Source organism: Natator depressus, chromosome 8 (assembly GCF_965152275.1).
Source record: "Natator depressus isolate rNatDep1 chromosome 8, rNatDep2.hap1, whole genome shotgun sequence".
Classification (NCBI taxonomy): Eukaryota; Metazoa; Chordata; order Testudines; family Cheloniidae; genus Natator; species Natator depressus.
This window is the reverse complement of record NC_134241.1, coordinates 69,647,645-69,663,635: the sequence shown is the minus strand read 5'-3', so window position 1 is coordinate 69,663,635 and position 15,991 is coordinate 69,647,645. Positions and strand designations below refer to the sequence as shown.

The 15,991-nt window shown below is 41.2% G+C and overlaps 1 protein-coding gene and 1 long non-coding RNA gene across 3 annotated transcripts in view; both read left to right on the top strand.

The window, feature by feature from the left end:
• Window positions 1–2,524, top strand: part of SLC35A3 (solute carrier family 35 member A3) — a 28,736-nt gene extending 26,212 nt beyond the window's left edge. For both annotated transcript variants that reach the window (XM_074961268.1, XM_074961269.1), the window contains one exon: window positions 1,024–2,524. In XM_074961268.1, coding sequence (XP_074817369.1) covers window positions 1,024–1,114 — 91 coding nt within the window. In that variant the 3' untranslated portion in view covers window positions 1,115–2,524. The remainder of the gene's footprint in view (window positions 1–1,023) is intronic.
• Window positions 2,525–2,663: 139 nt separating this feature from the next.
• LOC141992326 (uncharacterized) lies at window positions 2,664–8,764 on the top strand. The gene is made up of 3 exons (XR_012640571.1): window positions 2,664–3,170; window positions 4,148–4,344; window positions 7,104–8,764. It is a non-coding gene; the product is annotated as an uncharacterized LOC141992326 (long non-coding RNA).
• The last annotated feature ends 7,227 nt before the right edge of the window (window positions 8,765–15,991 follow it).

Genomic DNA, 15,991 nt, shown 5'->3' with positions numbered 1-15,991 from the left:
CCAGGTCTCCTGAGTTTCTTTTTGTTGACTGATATTTTTTTTTCTTTCCAAAGTACGTAAAGTATGTATAGTACATAATTGTGTATGCCTATGAGCAGGCTAAATAAATTAGAGCTGGACTATAATGGAATGCACCACTGTAATTTGGAGTGCACTTCCAAAATACTACATAGTATGTTCAGAAAACTCTAATTATCAAAATTTTACACATCTCCAAGGTAATGTTTTTTAAATATTTATATACTATCTTTGAGCTTAGATACTGCATTTCAAACGTTTCTCTATCTAGAAATTTGTAAAGTCTCCCTATAGTATTTGAGTACCAGTAGTTCATAAAGAAGATGCCTGTCTGTATGTATATATAATATAAAATATATAGTGTGTATGTTTACATAAACACCATATTACAAAAGTTAAACCCTATCTACCCAAGAACCAGTTTAAATGTAACAACAATGATCTGGTTGCTGCTCATCTGTGTCCTGATATGATTTGGCACATTGTCTCCCATAACAGGGTTTAAAATAAACATATCCTAGCCTAGGTGTCTAATACAGAAAAACTTTAACACTGTTTGACACATTGCACATAGGACTGGCAAAACTATGTTAAAACATGGTTGGACAGCAAATATAACTACTGTGGTTAGTTTTGCATGCTTATGTATTGTAGATGGGGAGACAAAAGGGACTAAGAATATGCAGCTAGATTGATTATCCTTTGACAATTGCTTCCTGAAAAGACAATCCTGTTTAATCTTTGGAGTACTTCAGTGAAATATCATGTTTTTGACTTCACTGTTGATAGGTTCAGGCTTCTTAGTTCCTTTCCATCTCTCCCTATTCTCATGTTTAAGAATAATAGATGAGTAAGTTGCCAGTTCATTACAAATTGAAGGAACATATTTTCCCCCCACTAGAAATAATGTAGAGAATGAATGTCATTTCTCCTGACCAGATAATATAAATACAATTGTACTGACTGAAAAAAGTAACTTTTTTCTCCCCTCCCTATTCCATTCAGTGTCTTTTTCTTTGGAGCCATTCTTGTGATAGCAGCTACATTCCTATATGGTTATGATCCAAAACCTGCAGGAAATCCTATCAAGGCATAGCAGATTTCATTATCAGCCTGTTTCTCAAGACTCTGCATTAGGGACCTCAACAAGAATTCCATATGAGAGATTTCATCATGCACTGGAAGGAAAGGATCAATACACTGAATCTGAGCAAGAACATGTTCATGGTTTTGGAGAACCAAAGGGTTAAAGACAGAAAATAATGTATGTAAAGCTGATGAAAAAAATTAAAGGGGAAAGCCTAATGCAAGTTGCTAATAAAAACTTGAAAGGAACAAAATGTTTCCAAGTAACTACAATTAGGAATGTTTACAGCTTGAACTTGAGGTTATATTAGATGATTTTACTGTTTTGATTGCTGCAGAAATATATCCTATGCACTCTTTGCAAGAGCACATGACAATATTTGTCAGACTGTATCTGTTTTTGCAAATTGATTATATTTAATGTTAGTAAATGTGTTTTTAACTGTGTGTCTATAGAGATCAAATTGAATATAATGGATCTTATTAGGGGTTCCTTATTAAAGCTGTGAAAACTGTGATTGAAAGACATTTTCACACATATCCAAGATTTTTATATTTATGGACGGCTGATTTTAATAAACAGAAATCTGAATTCTGTTGCTTAACTATATAAAGTTCTTATAAGGTCAAGGTTCTGACTTAAATCTGTAAAAGAGAGAAATTCAGAGTAAGGGCTAAACATTCCAACTTTAACTAAGGTGGTCACTAGTATTATAAGCCATCTAATAACTCTGCATGAACACACACCATAGGTTCCAGCAATAACCCGGCACAACGGCATTGGTGTTAAAGATGGAGTGCTTGCTTGGGTAACATTAATTCCTTTATCCCTATTGATATAAATCAACTTCTTAGTATTACCTTAAAGTAGCTTTTATGGTTTGTTTCCTTTGGAGATTTTTTTTTTTAATTGTGATTTTAAAAAAAACAAAAACAAACACCTTAACAAATAAATGTTTTAAATTATTGTTATCTTTTACAGCTTGTTTTGGATCAGTTATGGGATATAATGTATATACTGTAATGTACCATATTACAAAGGGTTTTTTAAATGGGTGTTAACACCTAAGAACTCCTCCAAGGCTGTTTAAGCAAGCCATTATATACAAATGTACTGAGAGATTTTTTGTTTTGTTTTGTTTCAGGAGTCACTGAGCCAATAAACTAAATGGGTCTTCTGGAGCTATTCAGTCTAGTGTTAGAATTACATAATTAGAAAAAATGCTGATTATAGTAAACAAGAAAATAATGGGGACTAGTTATTGTGTAATAGATAAATAAAAACATATATTATCCTTTTTTACCTAAAAATACCAAAAGCAATTAGACCATGTTATGGACAAATCTCTTGCTAAATTATTTACGTATACCTATTTGTTCCACTCATACTGTTCCCTTCTTCCCTCTCCCCCCCTTCCCCCGAGGCTTAAAAATAAATTGTTTTCATAAGACCTTTTATGACAAGTATTAATGTGGAGTGACTTCTTATCTAAGTATTACACTTGTGAAAGTATACATTTTTAATAGAAATGTTGACAGTCCCTTACCTGTAGCATCACAGGTAGTGAAAATCAAAGTATTTAATGTCACACATGTACAGGTCAGCAGAAATTAAAATTGTTGTTATGACAGAAGAGTTTTAAAAAATGTTTACAAAGTATTGCAACCAGTTTTCCAAAATGTTTTAGTGATGGACTATAGAGAATTCCACAGAAAATGCTGTAAAATGCCATGAGATTTTAAAGTAAACTATTATAATGGTGAGGGCAAAAATCATTCTTATTTCTAGCAGGTAAGAATAATGCTTTTTTCTAGGTAATGATATGGATTAATTGACTTTAATCGAACTTTTGTGTTTACTACTAGGGAAATAGAATAGAGGACTCCCAAAATGTATGCAAGTGGTTGAACTAGAGATACTATCGGCTCTAAGATCTATGGATAATTGTTATGCTCTCTGATCTCCAGATCAAGGAATATCATACCTTCAAGACCTATTTTATAAGTTGTCATAAAGTGATTTACAAACTGGATCACTTCACTCACCACAGAAATGCACTGCTGAGGTAAAGTGTGGTAACTAACAGTGCACAGCAATACTTACATAGCAGTTTAGGACAGGAAGTGAAGGATGCTTTGTCTTCTTGAAACTACATAAGGAATTTATGTAGTTGGAATACACTTACCTGAATTGGAACTTGCCCAGGACCATAATATCCTCAATTTCATGAGATTTACAGCAGTGGTAATTAGCAGGTGACTTCTATTGGCTAATCCATTGAGAAACTTCTTTCAATTTGAAGAAAAGCAAGGGAAAGTGTATTGGGGGACGAAGTGGAGACAAAAGGCACTGTGTTGTCAGACAATAGACAGTGATTGGCAGGGTCTGCTATAAGAAATCCAGTCTTGCTCTTTCACCCAGGGCTGGACCAATATCACAACAAGCATCAGTTTAAAGGGAAGAACAGACACATATGATACTGTGAATAAAATAGGTCACCTCCGGGCTTTGGAAAACATCTCTCTGCTACATTAAGGGGCATATCCCGTTCCTGAGATACATGGAACCAACGTGGTTGCTGTGGAAAGGAATAGGGCAGGATTTGAAGAGGCTACACAGGTTGTCTGCATCTTGTGTGTGAAGCAATGCTGTGTGGAGGGCACAGTTACACTTTCTCACAGGTATAGTTTCAGAGCCAGGTAGGATGACATGCAACTGTGGATTGACTGGCCATCCATTCCTATGGAGAAAGTACAGGAATTGCAGAACCATAGCCATTGCAGAGCATTCAGAAGCCTGAAAAGTAGCAGGGACATGGTGTGCTTTACACATATCCCAAAGCTAATTTTTAGCACACAGACTAGCTTTCCAGGTCTAAGGGACTTTCTGAGCCATCTTTTCATTCTTTAGAATAGTGGATTAATTAATTTAGTTTGTATATTTACGTAGCTTAGTAATAAGCTTTTATTTTAATATTTATAAAGTTATAGCGTGGTATTTATTTACAACAACATGAACGTGTGATTGTTTGTTTCTTGAAAGGCACACATTATGGAATTACCAGTATTTTATGTAATACTGTATTTGGAAATCACCTGAGGACCTCTAGAATGTTCAGCAACAGTAAACTGTCAGGCCAGCTAGAACAAAAGAAAAGCATCATTGCTTGAAACTACTGATATATGGAATTATCCTGCAAATGAAATAAACCAGCAACTCAGTGGTGGGAAAATCATGAGGTAAAAAAAAAATTTTCTTCACAAATTGATATAATCTATCCACAAGTGCCCATTAAAACTGTTGTATCACAGAGAATTCAAATAAGTTTGCCTGTAGCTTTATTAAACTTATTTGTTTTTGACAAAGTACAACACAGTTGCTCTGTCACCAAGAATTTTGAAACCTGTGGGTAGATGATTAGATTGGTGGTCTAGTTCTTAATTATATAAAATAACTTGTTTCCTGTGACTTTTACCTTTCTCTTCATGAAGTGGATCTTGTGTTTTGGCATTATACTTAGTTTTCAGTTACTTAGACCAGTGGTTCTCAACCAGGGGTACATGTACACCTGGGGCTATGCAGAGGCCTTCCAGGGGGTACATCAACTCACCTAGGCATTTGCCTAGTTTTACAACAGGCTACATAAAAAGCACTAATGAAGTCAGTACAAACTGAAATTTCATACAATCACTTATTTAAACTCCTGTGTATACTATACACTGAAATGTAAGTACAATATTTATATTCCATGATAAAAATGAGAAAGTAAGCAGTTTTTCAGTAATAGTTTGCTGTGACATGTTTGCATTTTTATGTTTGATTTTGTAAGCAGGTACTTTTCAAGTCAGGTAAAACGTGGGGTACACAAGGCAGACTCACTCCTGAAAGGGGTACAGTAGTCTGGAAAGGTTGAGAGCCACTGACTTAGACGTCCTTTCTTTGGTTTGGGGAACATGTAATTGTTTGGGGATTTTTAACTTATTTTCATGAGTATAATTTAGAAGAATGTAATTGGTTTGCTTTTTTTGTTCAACTGTTTTTCAATTGATAAATCAATCTTGGCATTTGTTATGCCACCGGTTCTCAAGCTTTAGCAACCTGAGGACCCCCATTTTGATTTAAATTTTGTCACGGACCTCTGGCTTGGCTTCTAATTTTCCCTGGGGGTGCTTAACCCCTGCTGAGCCCCCCACCATTGTACCTCTTCCGCCATAGCCCCAGCCCCCCCCACCTCTTCTCGCCCCCGCTCCTCCCCCTCCCGCCCAGTGCCTCCTGCATGCCACAGAACAGCAGGAGGGAAGGGGTGCTGGCAGGGAAGGGAAGAGTTGATCAGCGGGACCGATGACCCCAAACGTGACTCACGGACCCCCTGAAGTACCCTCATGAACCCAGTTTGAGAACTACTGTTATGCTATTCCTGTATTGCTTATTTATCAAGACTTTTAATATTATTTCCTGATCAGCTATTCATGTTCTACTCCCTTGTAGTAAGATTTTCCCCTGATTAGTCACTGTCTCCAACACTGATCATGATTAATTTTGCTTTTGTATTACTGATATTATTTCCAGGCTAACGTTATTGAGAAAGGGGTTATAATATTCCTTTTTCCTCCCCTCCTAAACTAGATATTTTCCTGTAATAATGGTAAATATAACATTACAAATCAAACTGCTTGTGTTACAGAAAAGTTAAAGTAAAATAAGTGTCTTTGGCACTCAGTTATTGTGTGAAGATCCAAGGAGTGATCCTAGACCTTTGTTTAACTGTCCTGCCCATTTGTAATGTTAATTTTTTTCTATAGTAAGTCAATCCAGAACTAAGGAATTCCACTCTTCCCAGGTGAACACATTGTGTGTATTCATGCATACGTTAGTGCCTGAGAATCAAAAGACATTAGTGGGAAAGATATAGGGAGAAATAAAGCAAAATACACGGGTTCATACTGGATGACCTAAATGATCTCTTCTGACCCTTCTCTTTTTCAGCCAAATTCTTTCCTCCAATGAATTCACGGTTCCTACTAGAATCAGCGATAGCCACAAACCAAATTCTGCTCTTGTGCAATGCGACACCCATTCCTCAATGAGTGTTCCAGGTACGCGTCCAAGGGCAGAATTTCTCCATCATGGTATATGATGGTGATAGTATTTAAAGGAGAAGGTGCAAAAAGATTAGGCCTTGTACTTGCCTGTCCCATTCAAATACTAACCTACGTGTGAAAGGCTTTTCAGAGCTGATTACTATTCCAAATGCCTGAGCCAGCCAGTCCTCCAAGATGTGTAATTCAATGCAGTGGGAATCCCAGCAGGTAACCAGGCAAAGTTCTCCATCACTGTGACATATCATGACCCAAAAGCTGGTTTTGAGCATAGCCTAGAGAATCCTACTACTGATTCAGAAGCACCATTTTTGGTTTGGCCATTGAGGAATCTATCCTCTCCCCTAGGGCCCCTGCTCTTTGGAGATAGCTATAATTGTGCAGGGAGAGTGTGATGCCAGAGGCTAGAGCCAGGGCTGCTCTGTGAATCAGCTTGAAGGAGATGTAGATGTGACCAGCCATCCCCAACCCCCTGGAGACTAAGTGGCACAAATCAACATTCATAAGGAGCTAGCAAGAGACCCCAGTTCACCTCTTGACTCAGGTAGCTGCTAGCACAACATGATCTTTGCTCCCAAGCTGATGCTATTTTTAAAACATTCCCATACAGATTAATTTCAAATAAAGCAGTTCAAGTGCAGCATCTTAAGGAAAACTTTCAAATAACAACAACAACATATAATTTCCACATCCCTTTCATCCTAAAATGTGCAAGCAGATTATTGCAGCTTAGGTTAAACTCAAAAGACCTCCAAGTGACAGAAACAAAGGGCTTTTCTCTTTTACACATTAGACAACAGTGAAAACTGTTGTATTTTTGCTCTTTCACTCCATTCTTTCCCGTGCATTCTGGCTATTTTACCACTCTCTCCCACACCACCTCTTTATTTCTTTTCCAGATCATTAAAGTCTTTACTGCAAGTTTCTATGCTTAGAAAAAGCATTTGTTGTGTATGCTCAGGGGACTTGGATGAGGCTGTTTGTAGAGTGGATGGTGGAAGACTTACATGCACATGATAAATAAGAAACTAAGGGACAGATCCTTGATCCATGGATGTATAAACAGGGTGAGAGAGGGGAATTTACCTCTGTGTGCAGCATTGATGAGACCAGTACGAGAATACCACATCCAGTTCTGTGATCCATATTTTGAAAAGGATGTTGATAAATGGAAAAAGTGCAGAAAACAGCCACAGAAATTATTCAAGAGCTGAAGAAAATTCCTTACAGTGAGAAACTTAAAGAGCACAATCTGTTTAGCTCACCAAAGAGAAAACTGAGAGGTGACTTGATTACTGTTTTCAGTGCCTTCACAGGGAGAAAATACAGGGTACTAAAGGGCTCCTTAAACTAATGGAGGAAGGCATAACAAAAACGAATGGCTGTAAGCTGAAGCCAGACCAATTCAAATCACATCAGGACTAGAGGCATTTCTGGAAGACATTCTTTAGTTGAACATAAGTATTCAGGCTCAGCACAGGGGTAACTAGGTGAAATTCTACAGCCTGTGTTATACAAGAGGTTAGATTAGTTGATCTAATGCTTCCTTCTAGTCTTAAAATCTCTTTAAAGTCTTGCTTTGCAGGTGTGGACAGTCCTTAGCCCTGGTCTACACTAGGAGTTTAGGTCGAATTTAGCAGTATTAAATCGATGTAAACCTGCATGTGTCCACATGATGAAGCCCTTTTTTTCGACTTAAAGGGCTCTTAAAATCGATTTCCTTAATCCACCCCTGACAAGTGGATTAGCGCTTAAATCAGCCTTGCCGGGTCAAATTTGGGGTACTGTGGATGCAATTAGACGGTATTGGCCTCCGGGAGCTATACCAGAGTGCTCTATTGTGACCGCTCTGGACAGCACTCTCAACTTAGATGCACTGGCCAAGTAGACAGGAAAAGGCCCGCAAACTTTTGAATTTCAAGTTCCTGTTTGTGTGGTCACCTGTAGCTTGCCACGCTGGCCAGAGCTCATCAGCAGAGGTGACCATGCAGAGCTCATCAGCAGAGGTGACCATGATGGAGTCCCAGAATCGCAAAAGAGCTCCAGCATGGACCGAACGGGAGGTACGGGATCTGATCGCTGTATGGGGAGAGGAATCCGTGCTATCAGAACTCCGTTCCAGTTTTCGAAATGCCAAAACATTTGTCAAAATCTCCCAGGGCATGAAGGACAGAGGCCATAACAGGGACCCGAAGCAATGCCGCGTGAAACTTAAGGAGCTGAGGCAAGCCTACCAGAAAAGCAGAGAGGCAAATGGCCGCTCCTGGTCAGAGCCCCAAACATGCCCCAAACATATGATGAGCTGCATGCCATTTTAGGGGTTCAGCCACCACTTCCCCAGCCGTGTTGTTTGACTCCTTCAGTGGAGATGGAGGCAACACAGAAGCAGGTTTTGGGGACGAGGAAGATGATGATGATGATGATTGATGATGAAGTTGTAGATAGCTCACAGCAAGCAAGTGGAGAAACCGGTTTTCCCGACAGCCAGGAACTGTTTCTCACCCTGGACCTGGAGGCAGTCCCCCCCCCGGACCCACCCAAGGCTGCCTCCCGGACCCGCCAGGCGGAGAAGGGACCTCTGGTGAGTGTACCTTTTAAAATACTATACATGGTTTAAAAGCAAGCATGTTTAATGATTAATTTGCTCTGGCATTTGCAGCTCTCCAGGATGTACTCCCAAAGCCTTTGCAAAAGGTTTCTGGGGAAGGCAGCCTTATTCCACCCACCATGGTAGGAGACTTTACCACACCAGGCCAGTAGCACGTACTCGGGAATCATTGTAGAACAAAGCATTGCAGTGTATGTTTGCTGGCATTCAGACAACATCCGTTCTTTATCTCTCTGTGTTATCCTCAGGAGAGTGATATCATTCATGGTCACCTGGTTGAAATAGGGTGCTTTTCTTAAGGGGACATGCAGAGGTGCCCATTCCTGCTGGGCTGTTTGCCTATGGCTGAACAGAAATGTTCCCCACTGTTAGCCGGGGTGGGGGGAAAATGCGACCTTGGAACGAAAGCACATGTGCTGTGTATGTAATGTTAACAGCAAGGTTTACTGTGAAAGAGTGTAGCCGTTGTTCTAGAAAATGTGTCTTTTTAAATACCACTGACTCTCTTTTTTTCTCCACCAGCTGCATGTGTTTCAATGATCACAGGATCTTCTCCTTCCCAGAGGCTAGTGAAGATCAGAAGGCGAAAAAAACGCACTCGTGATGAAATGTTCTCTGAGCTCATGGTGTCCTCCCACACTGACATAGCACAGACGACTGTGTGGAGGCAGACAATGTCAGAGTGTAGGAAAGCACAATATGACCAGGAGGAGAGGTGGCGGGCTGAAGAGAGGAGGTGGCGGGCTGAAGAGAGGGCTGAAGCTCAAATGTGGCAGCAGTGTGATGAAAGGAGGCAGGATTCAATGCTGAGGCTGCTGGAGGATCAAACCAATATGCTCCAGCGTATGGTTGAACTGCAGGAAAGGCAGCAGGAGCACAGACTGCCGCTACAGCCCCTGTGTAACCAACCGCCCTCCTCCCCCGCAAGTTCCATAGCCTCCTCACCCAGATGCCCAAGAACGTGGTGGGGGGGCCTCCAGCCACTCCACCCCAGAGGATTTCCCAAGCAACAGAAGGCTGGCATTCAATAAGTTTTAAAGTTTTAAACTTTTAAAGTGCTGTGTGGCCTTGTCCTTCCCTCCTCCACCACCTCTCCTGGTGCTTCTCTCCTGTACCACCCCTCTTGGGCTACCTTGGTAGTTATCCCCCTATTTGTGTGATGAATGAATAAAGAATGCATGAATGTGAAGCAACAATGACTTTATTGCCTCTGACAGCGGTGATCAAAGAGAGGAGGGGAGGGTGGTTAGCTTACAGGGAAGTAGAGTGAACCAAGGGGCAGTGGGTTTCATCATGGAGAAACAAACAGAACTTTCACACCGTAGCCTGTCCAGTCATGAAACTGGTTTTCAAAGCTTCTCTGATGCGGACCATGCCCTCCTGTGCTCTTCTAACCGCCCTGATGTCTGGCTGTGCGAAACCAGCAGCCAGGCGATTTGCCTCAACTTCCCACCCCGCCATAAACGTCTCCCCCTTACTCTCAGAGATATTATGGAGCGCACAGCAAGCAGTAATAACAGTGGGAATATTGGTTTTGCTGAGGTCTAAGCGAGTCAGTAAACTGCGCCAGCGCGCTTTTAAATGTCCAAATGCACATTCTACCACCATTCTGCACTTGCTCAGCCTGTAGTTGAACAGCTCCTGACTACTGTGCAGGCTGCCTGTGTATGGCTTCATGAGCCATGGCATTAAGGGGTAGGCTGGGTCCCCAAGGATACATATAGGCATTTCAACGTCCCCAACAGTTATTTTCTGATCTGGGAATAAAGTCCCTTCTTGCAGCTTTTGAAACAGACCAGAGTTCCTGAAGATGCGAGTGTCATGTACCTTTCCTGGCCATCCCACGTTGATGTTGGTGAAACGTCCCTTGTGATCCACCAGTGCTTGCAGCACTATTGAAAAGTACCCCTTGCGGTTTATGTACTCGCCGGCTTGGTGCTCTGGTGCCAAGATAGGGATATGGGTTCTGTCTATGGCCTCACCACAGTTAGGGAATCCCATTGCAGCAAAGCCATCCAGTATGACATGCACATTTCCCAGGTCACTACCCTTGATATCAGCAGATCTTTGATTGCGTTGGCTACTTGCATCACAGCAGCCCCCCACAGTAGATTTGCCCACTCCAAATTGATTCCTGACTGACCGGTAGCTGTCTGGCATTGCAAGCTTCCACAGGGCTATTGCAACTCGCTTCTCAGCTGTGAGGGGTGCTCTCATCTTGGTATTCTTGCGCCTCCGGGCAGGGGAAAGCAAGTCACAAAGTTCCATAAAAGTGCCCTTACGCATGCGAAAGTTTTGCAATCACTGGGAATCGTCCCAGACCCGCAACACTATGCGGTCCCACCAGTCTGTGTTTGTTTCCCGAGCCCAGAATCGGCGTTCCACCGCATGAACCTGGCCCATTAGCACCATGATGCCCACATTGCCAGGGCCCCTGCTTTGAGAGAAGTCTGTGTCCATCTCCTCATCACTCACGTTACCGTGCTGACGTCGCCTACTCGCCAGGTTTCGCTTTGCCAGGTTCCGGTGCTGCATATACTGCTGGATAATGCGCGTGGTGTTTAATGTGCTCCTAATTGCCAAAGTGATCTGAGCGGGCTCCATGCTTGCCGTGATATGGCGTCTGCACAGAAAAAAGGCGCGGAACAATTGTCTGCCGTTGCCCTGACGGAGGGAGGGGCAACTGACGACATGGCTTACAGGGTTGGCTTACAGGGAATTAAAATCAACAAAGGGGGTGGCTTTGCGAGAAACTGAATGGCCCCCTCAAGGATAGAACTCAAAACCTCAAGGATAGAACTCAAAACTGGGTTTGGCAGGCCGTTGATTTCACAGAGGGAAGGAGGAGAAAATGAATACAAAAGAAATCTGGTCTATTTCTTGTTTTGAGCCACTTTATCTTTATACATCTTGCTGGCAGCAGACTGTGCAGTACGACCGCTAGCCATCATCATCTCCTAGGTGCTCGGCAGAAGACGGTGCAGTATGACGACTAGCCATCATCTTCTGCTGGCTGGAGGTTAAAAGTGGGACTGAATCGCCATGAAACGAAACTTAAAAGGGAAATGACCTGGCTGAGTCACTCCCATGTTTGCCCAGGTGCCCGATTAAAAGAGCACCCAGGACTACGTTGATGACGGCTACCAGTCATACTGCACTGTCTGCTGCCAAAAGGCAATTAACTGCTGCTGTGTAGCAATGCAGTACCACGTCTGCCAGCACCCAGGAGACATACTGTGACGGTTTGCTGAGCGGGCTCCAGCTTGCCGTGGTATGGCGTCTGCATAGGTAACTCAAGAAAAAAGGCTCAAAACAATTGTCTGCCCTTGCTTTCATGGAGGGAGGGTGGGAACAGGGGCCTGACGATATGTACCCAGAACCATCCGAGACAATGTTTTAGCCCCATCAGGCACTGGGATTTCTACCCAGAATTCAGATGGGCGGCGGAGACTGCAGGAACTGTGGGATAGCCACCCACAGTGCAACGCTCCGGAAGTTGACGGTTGCCTCGGTACTGTGGACACACTCCACCGACTACATGCACTTAGAGCACTTGTGTGGGGACACACACAATCAACTGTATAAAACCGCTTTCTACAAAACCGACTTCTATAAATTCGACCTAATTTCGTAGTGTAGACATATCCTTAGTAATGGAAGTACAGTTCTGGTACACAAGGCCCAAAGCAGGACTTTGATGCATACTTGGTTATGACCCTGTATCTCTATAGTAGGAAGAAATCTGCATTATAATGGAATATGACCTTTGACTAAGACAGTGGGGAAAAAAATTTTGTATTGTAACTTCATTGAATTTTGCTCAGAAGATTAGAAAATAACAGAGTTCAGAAGAGCTAAATGCAAAATGATTATCAAGAATTAGGATTAAATGAAAAGAAAAACTGCAATATCAGTATTTTAGAGTTAAACAAAAGGATTAGAGGGAAATTATGTGGTTATCAGTTTTATTAGAACAAATATTAAAGAACCAAGCCCTCAATCCTACACAAAAAAACCCCCCAATGAAACAAAAACAAACTAAAACTTTCATTGCTTACTTTTGTTGCAGTGAGAGACTCAGTAACAAAATGGCAGATGAAATTCAACATTGGTAAGTGCAAAGTAATGCTCATTGGAAAAAATAAATCCGGACTATACATATAATGATGCGTTCTAAATTAGCTGTTACAACTCAAGGAAGAGATCTTGGAGTCGTCATGGATAGTTCTCTGAAAACTTCATCTCAGTGCTCAGCAGTGGTATAAAAGCTAACAGAATGCTAGGAACTATTAGGAAAAGGATAGATAAGAAGGTAGAAAATATTATAATGCCACTATATGAATCTGTGGTGTTCCCATACTTTGAATACTGTGTCTAGTTCTGATATCTCGATCTCAAAAAGGATATAGTGAAACTGGAAAAGGTTCAAAGAAGGGCAACAAAGATGATCAAGGGTATGGAATGACTTCCATATGAGGAGAGACTAAAAAGATTAGGGCTGTTCATTTTAGAAAAGAGACGATTAAGAGGCAATATGATAGAGGTCTATAAAATCATGAATAGTGTGGAAAAAGTGAATAAAGAACTGTTATTTACCCTTTCCCAAAATACAAAGTTAATAGGCAGCAGGTTTAATACAAACAAGAGGAAATCCTTTTTTGCACAATTCTCAGTTAGCCTGTGGAACTCATTGCTTTGGGATGTTGTGATGTCCAAAAGTATAACTGTGTTCAAAAAAGAACTAGATAAGTTCATAGAATCATAGAATCATTGATGGAGGATAGGTCCATCAATGGCTATTAGCCAAGATAGTCAGGAATGTAATCCCATGCTGAGGGCAACTCTAAACCTCTGATTGCCAGAAGCTGGAATAGGAAGATGGGTGGATCTCTCCAAAATTGCTCTGTATGATATACTATCTATGATGTTCTGGTATTGACCCCTGTTGGAGACAGGCTATTGGGTTAGATGGTCTGACCCAATGTGGCTTTTCTTACGTTCTGACTTTATGCACACCTCCTGTTACCAGTGATAATTTAGTGGCAGAACATTGTCATAATTGAATGGTGGTGGGGTGGTTTTTTGTTTTGTTTTTGTGTTTTGAGGGGAGGGAGGTTGGACATGGGATATAAATGGAATTTTATTCATGGAGACAAAGGGGAAAGAGTGTTTCCCCAGGAAAGGACATAATAATGTTTCCAGAAGTTGCTAAAATTACCCATGCAAGAAGAAATGTTCCAGTGTTTCCTTTAAGATTGGTATTGAGGTTGCTTTGCATTTCCTGTAAGTTACGTTTCAAGAGGTGAATCCTTATAGGTTTTGATGACACCAGGAGTTTTTTTAATTCTAGCATAAAACCCCCTGATGACTTTGAAGAGCTTCACCAAGATTTAGGAAATTAATTTGATTTAATGAAGAATTTTCAAATTTTTTTATTTTAAAAAGATTGTAATTATTACTGCAAAACCTCAGATATGTGTGAGGTGATTCATAGTGCAGATTAGCTGACATAATCCCTGTTATGGGCACTTTACAATCTAAATTCCTTATCCTGCACAGAGCTCTGCAGGGTGACCCACCTACTTCACTGTGCTTGAATGCAATGATCTGCCTGCACAGAATTCATTGCAAGAGCATAACCTGGGGTTCTAGAGTGTGCACAAGGGTTGCAATCAGATGGCCTGCATTTGATGCAGATTTTATCTCCAAAACCTGCTGCAAAACTTTAAAAATCAGGATGTTGGTTAAGAGGGGGATTTTCTAAGGTGCCTAAGGGAATTAGGCTCCTAACTCCTATTGACTTAGCTCCCTTAAGCTCTTCTGAAACACCTACATTAATGGTTTAAATTTCAATAGCCATTTTTGGCATTTATTCTCTTTTTTCATTTTCTATTCAATACTTTCACGCTTCTCCTGATGTAAGCAAGTAATTGCCTAGTGCCCTCTCCCAAATGGACCATTTCACACTAAATAAATTGAAACCTGCAGAGTTTTTGGCTTGGAAGACTATATGAAAACAATGTGGATATAACACATGGATAAAATCCATCATGCTCCCATTACAGAGCGGAGAATCATACACTTGGAAGGGACCTCGAGAGGTTATTTAGTCCAGTCCCATGCACTCAAGGCAGGACTAAGTATTATCTAGACCATCCCTGACAGGTGTTTGTCCAGCCTGCTCTTAAAAATCCCCAATGATGGAGATTCCACAACCCCCCTAGGCAATTTATTCCAGTGCTTAACCACTCTGACAGTTAGGAACTTTTTCCTAATGTCCAACCTAAACCACCCTGGCTGCAGTTTAAGCCCACTGTTTCTTGTCCTATCCTCAGAGGTTAAGAAGAACAATTTTTCTCCCTCCTCCTTGTAACAACCTTTTATGTACTTGAAAACTGTTATCATGTCCACTCTCAGTCTTCTCTTCTCCAGACTAAACAAACCCAATTTTTTCAGTCTTCCCTCATAGGTCATGTTTTCTAGACCTTTAATCATTTTTGTTGATCTTCTCTGGACTTTCTCCAATTTGTCCACATCTTTCCTGATATGTGGTACCCAGAACTGGACCCAGTACTCCAGTTGAGGCCTAATGAGCATGGAGTAGAGCAGAAGAATTACTTCTCGTGTCTAGCTTACAATACTCCTGCAAGTACATCCCAGAATGATGTTTGCTTTTTTTGCAACAGTGTTACATTGTTGACTCATATTTAGCTTGTGATCCACTATGACCCCCAGATCCCTTTCCGCAGTACTCCTTCCTAGGCAGTCATTTCCCATTCTATCAATTCTGTCAATAGTCAGCACAGAGGAAGATTAATTTAAGATAGGAAATCAGCAAACTAACCTTTAATCTTAAAAGCATTATCAGTATTGAAGCCAAGCGTACAACATTTCTAGAACAGAGTGCAATGTGTTTGTCCTCCAGTTATCATTTAGGGGATGACTTGATCTCTCCTTTGGCTTTTGTCTTATTTTTCTTTAACGGACAGGTGTTTCCTTTCATGATAATCAGTAAGGCCAAGAGAACAGTGCTTACTTCTTTCCCATTCTGGTCTTTTTGTGTGCTGGCACAGGGTGACATTTATGGGGAGATGGACCGAGCTTCCCCTGTGATTAATCTGAGGCTGTGGGACTAGGGATCAGCTGGTAGCCTGGCTGAAGGGCTACCAAGAGCTCAGT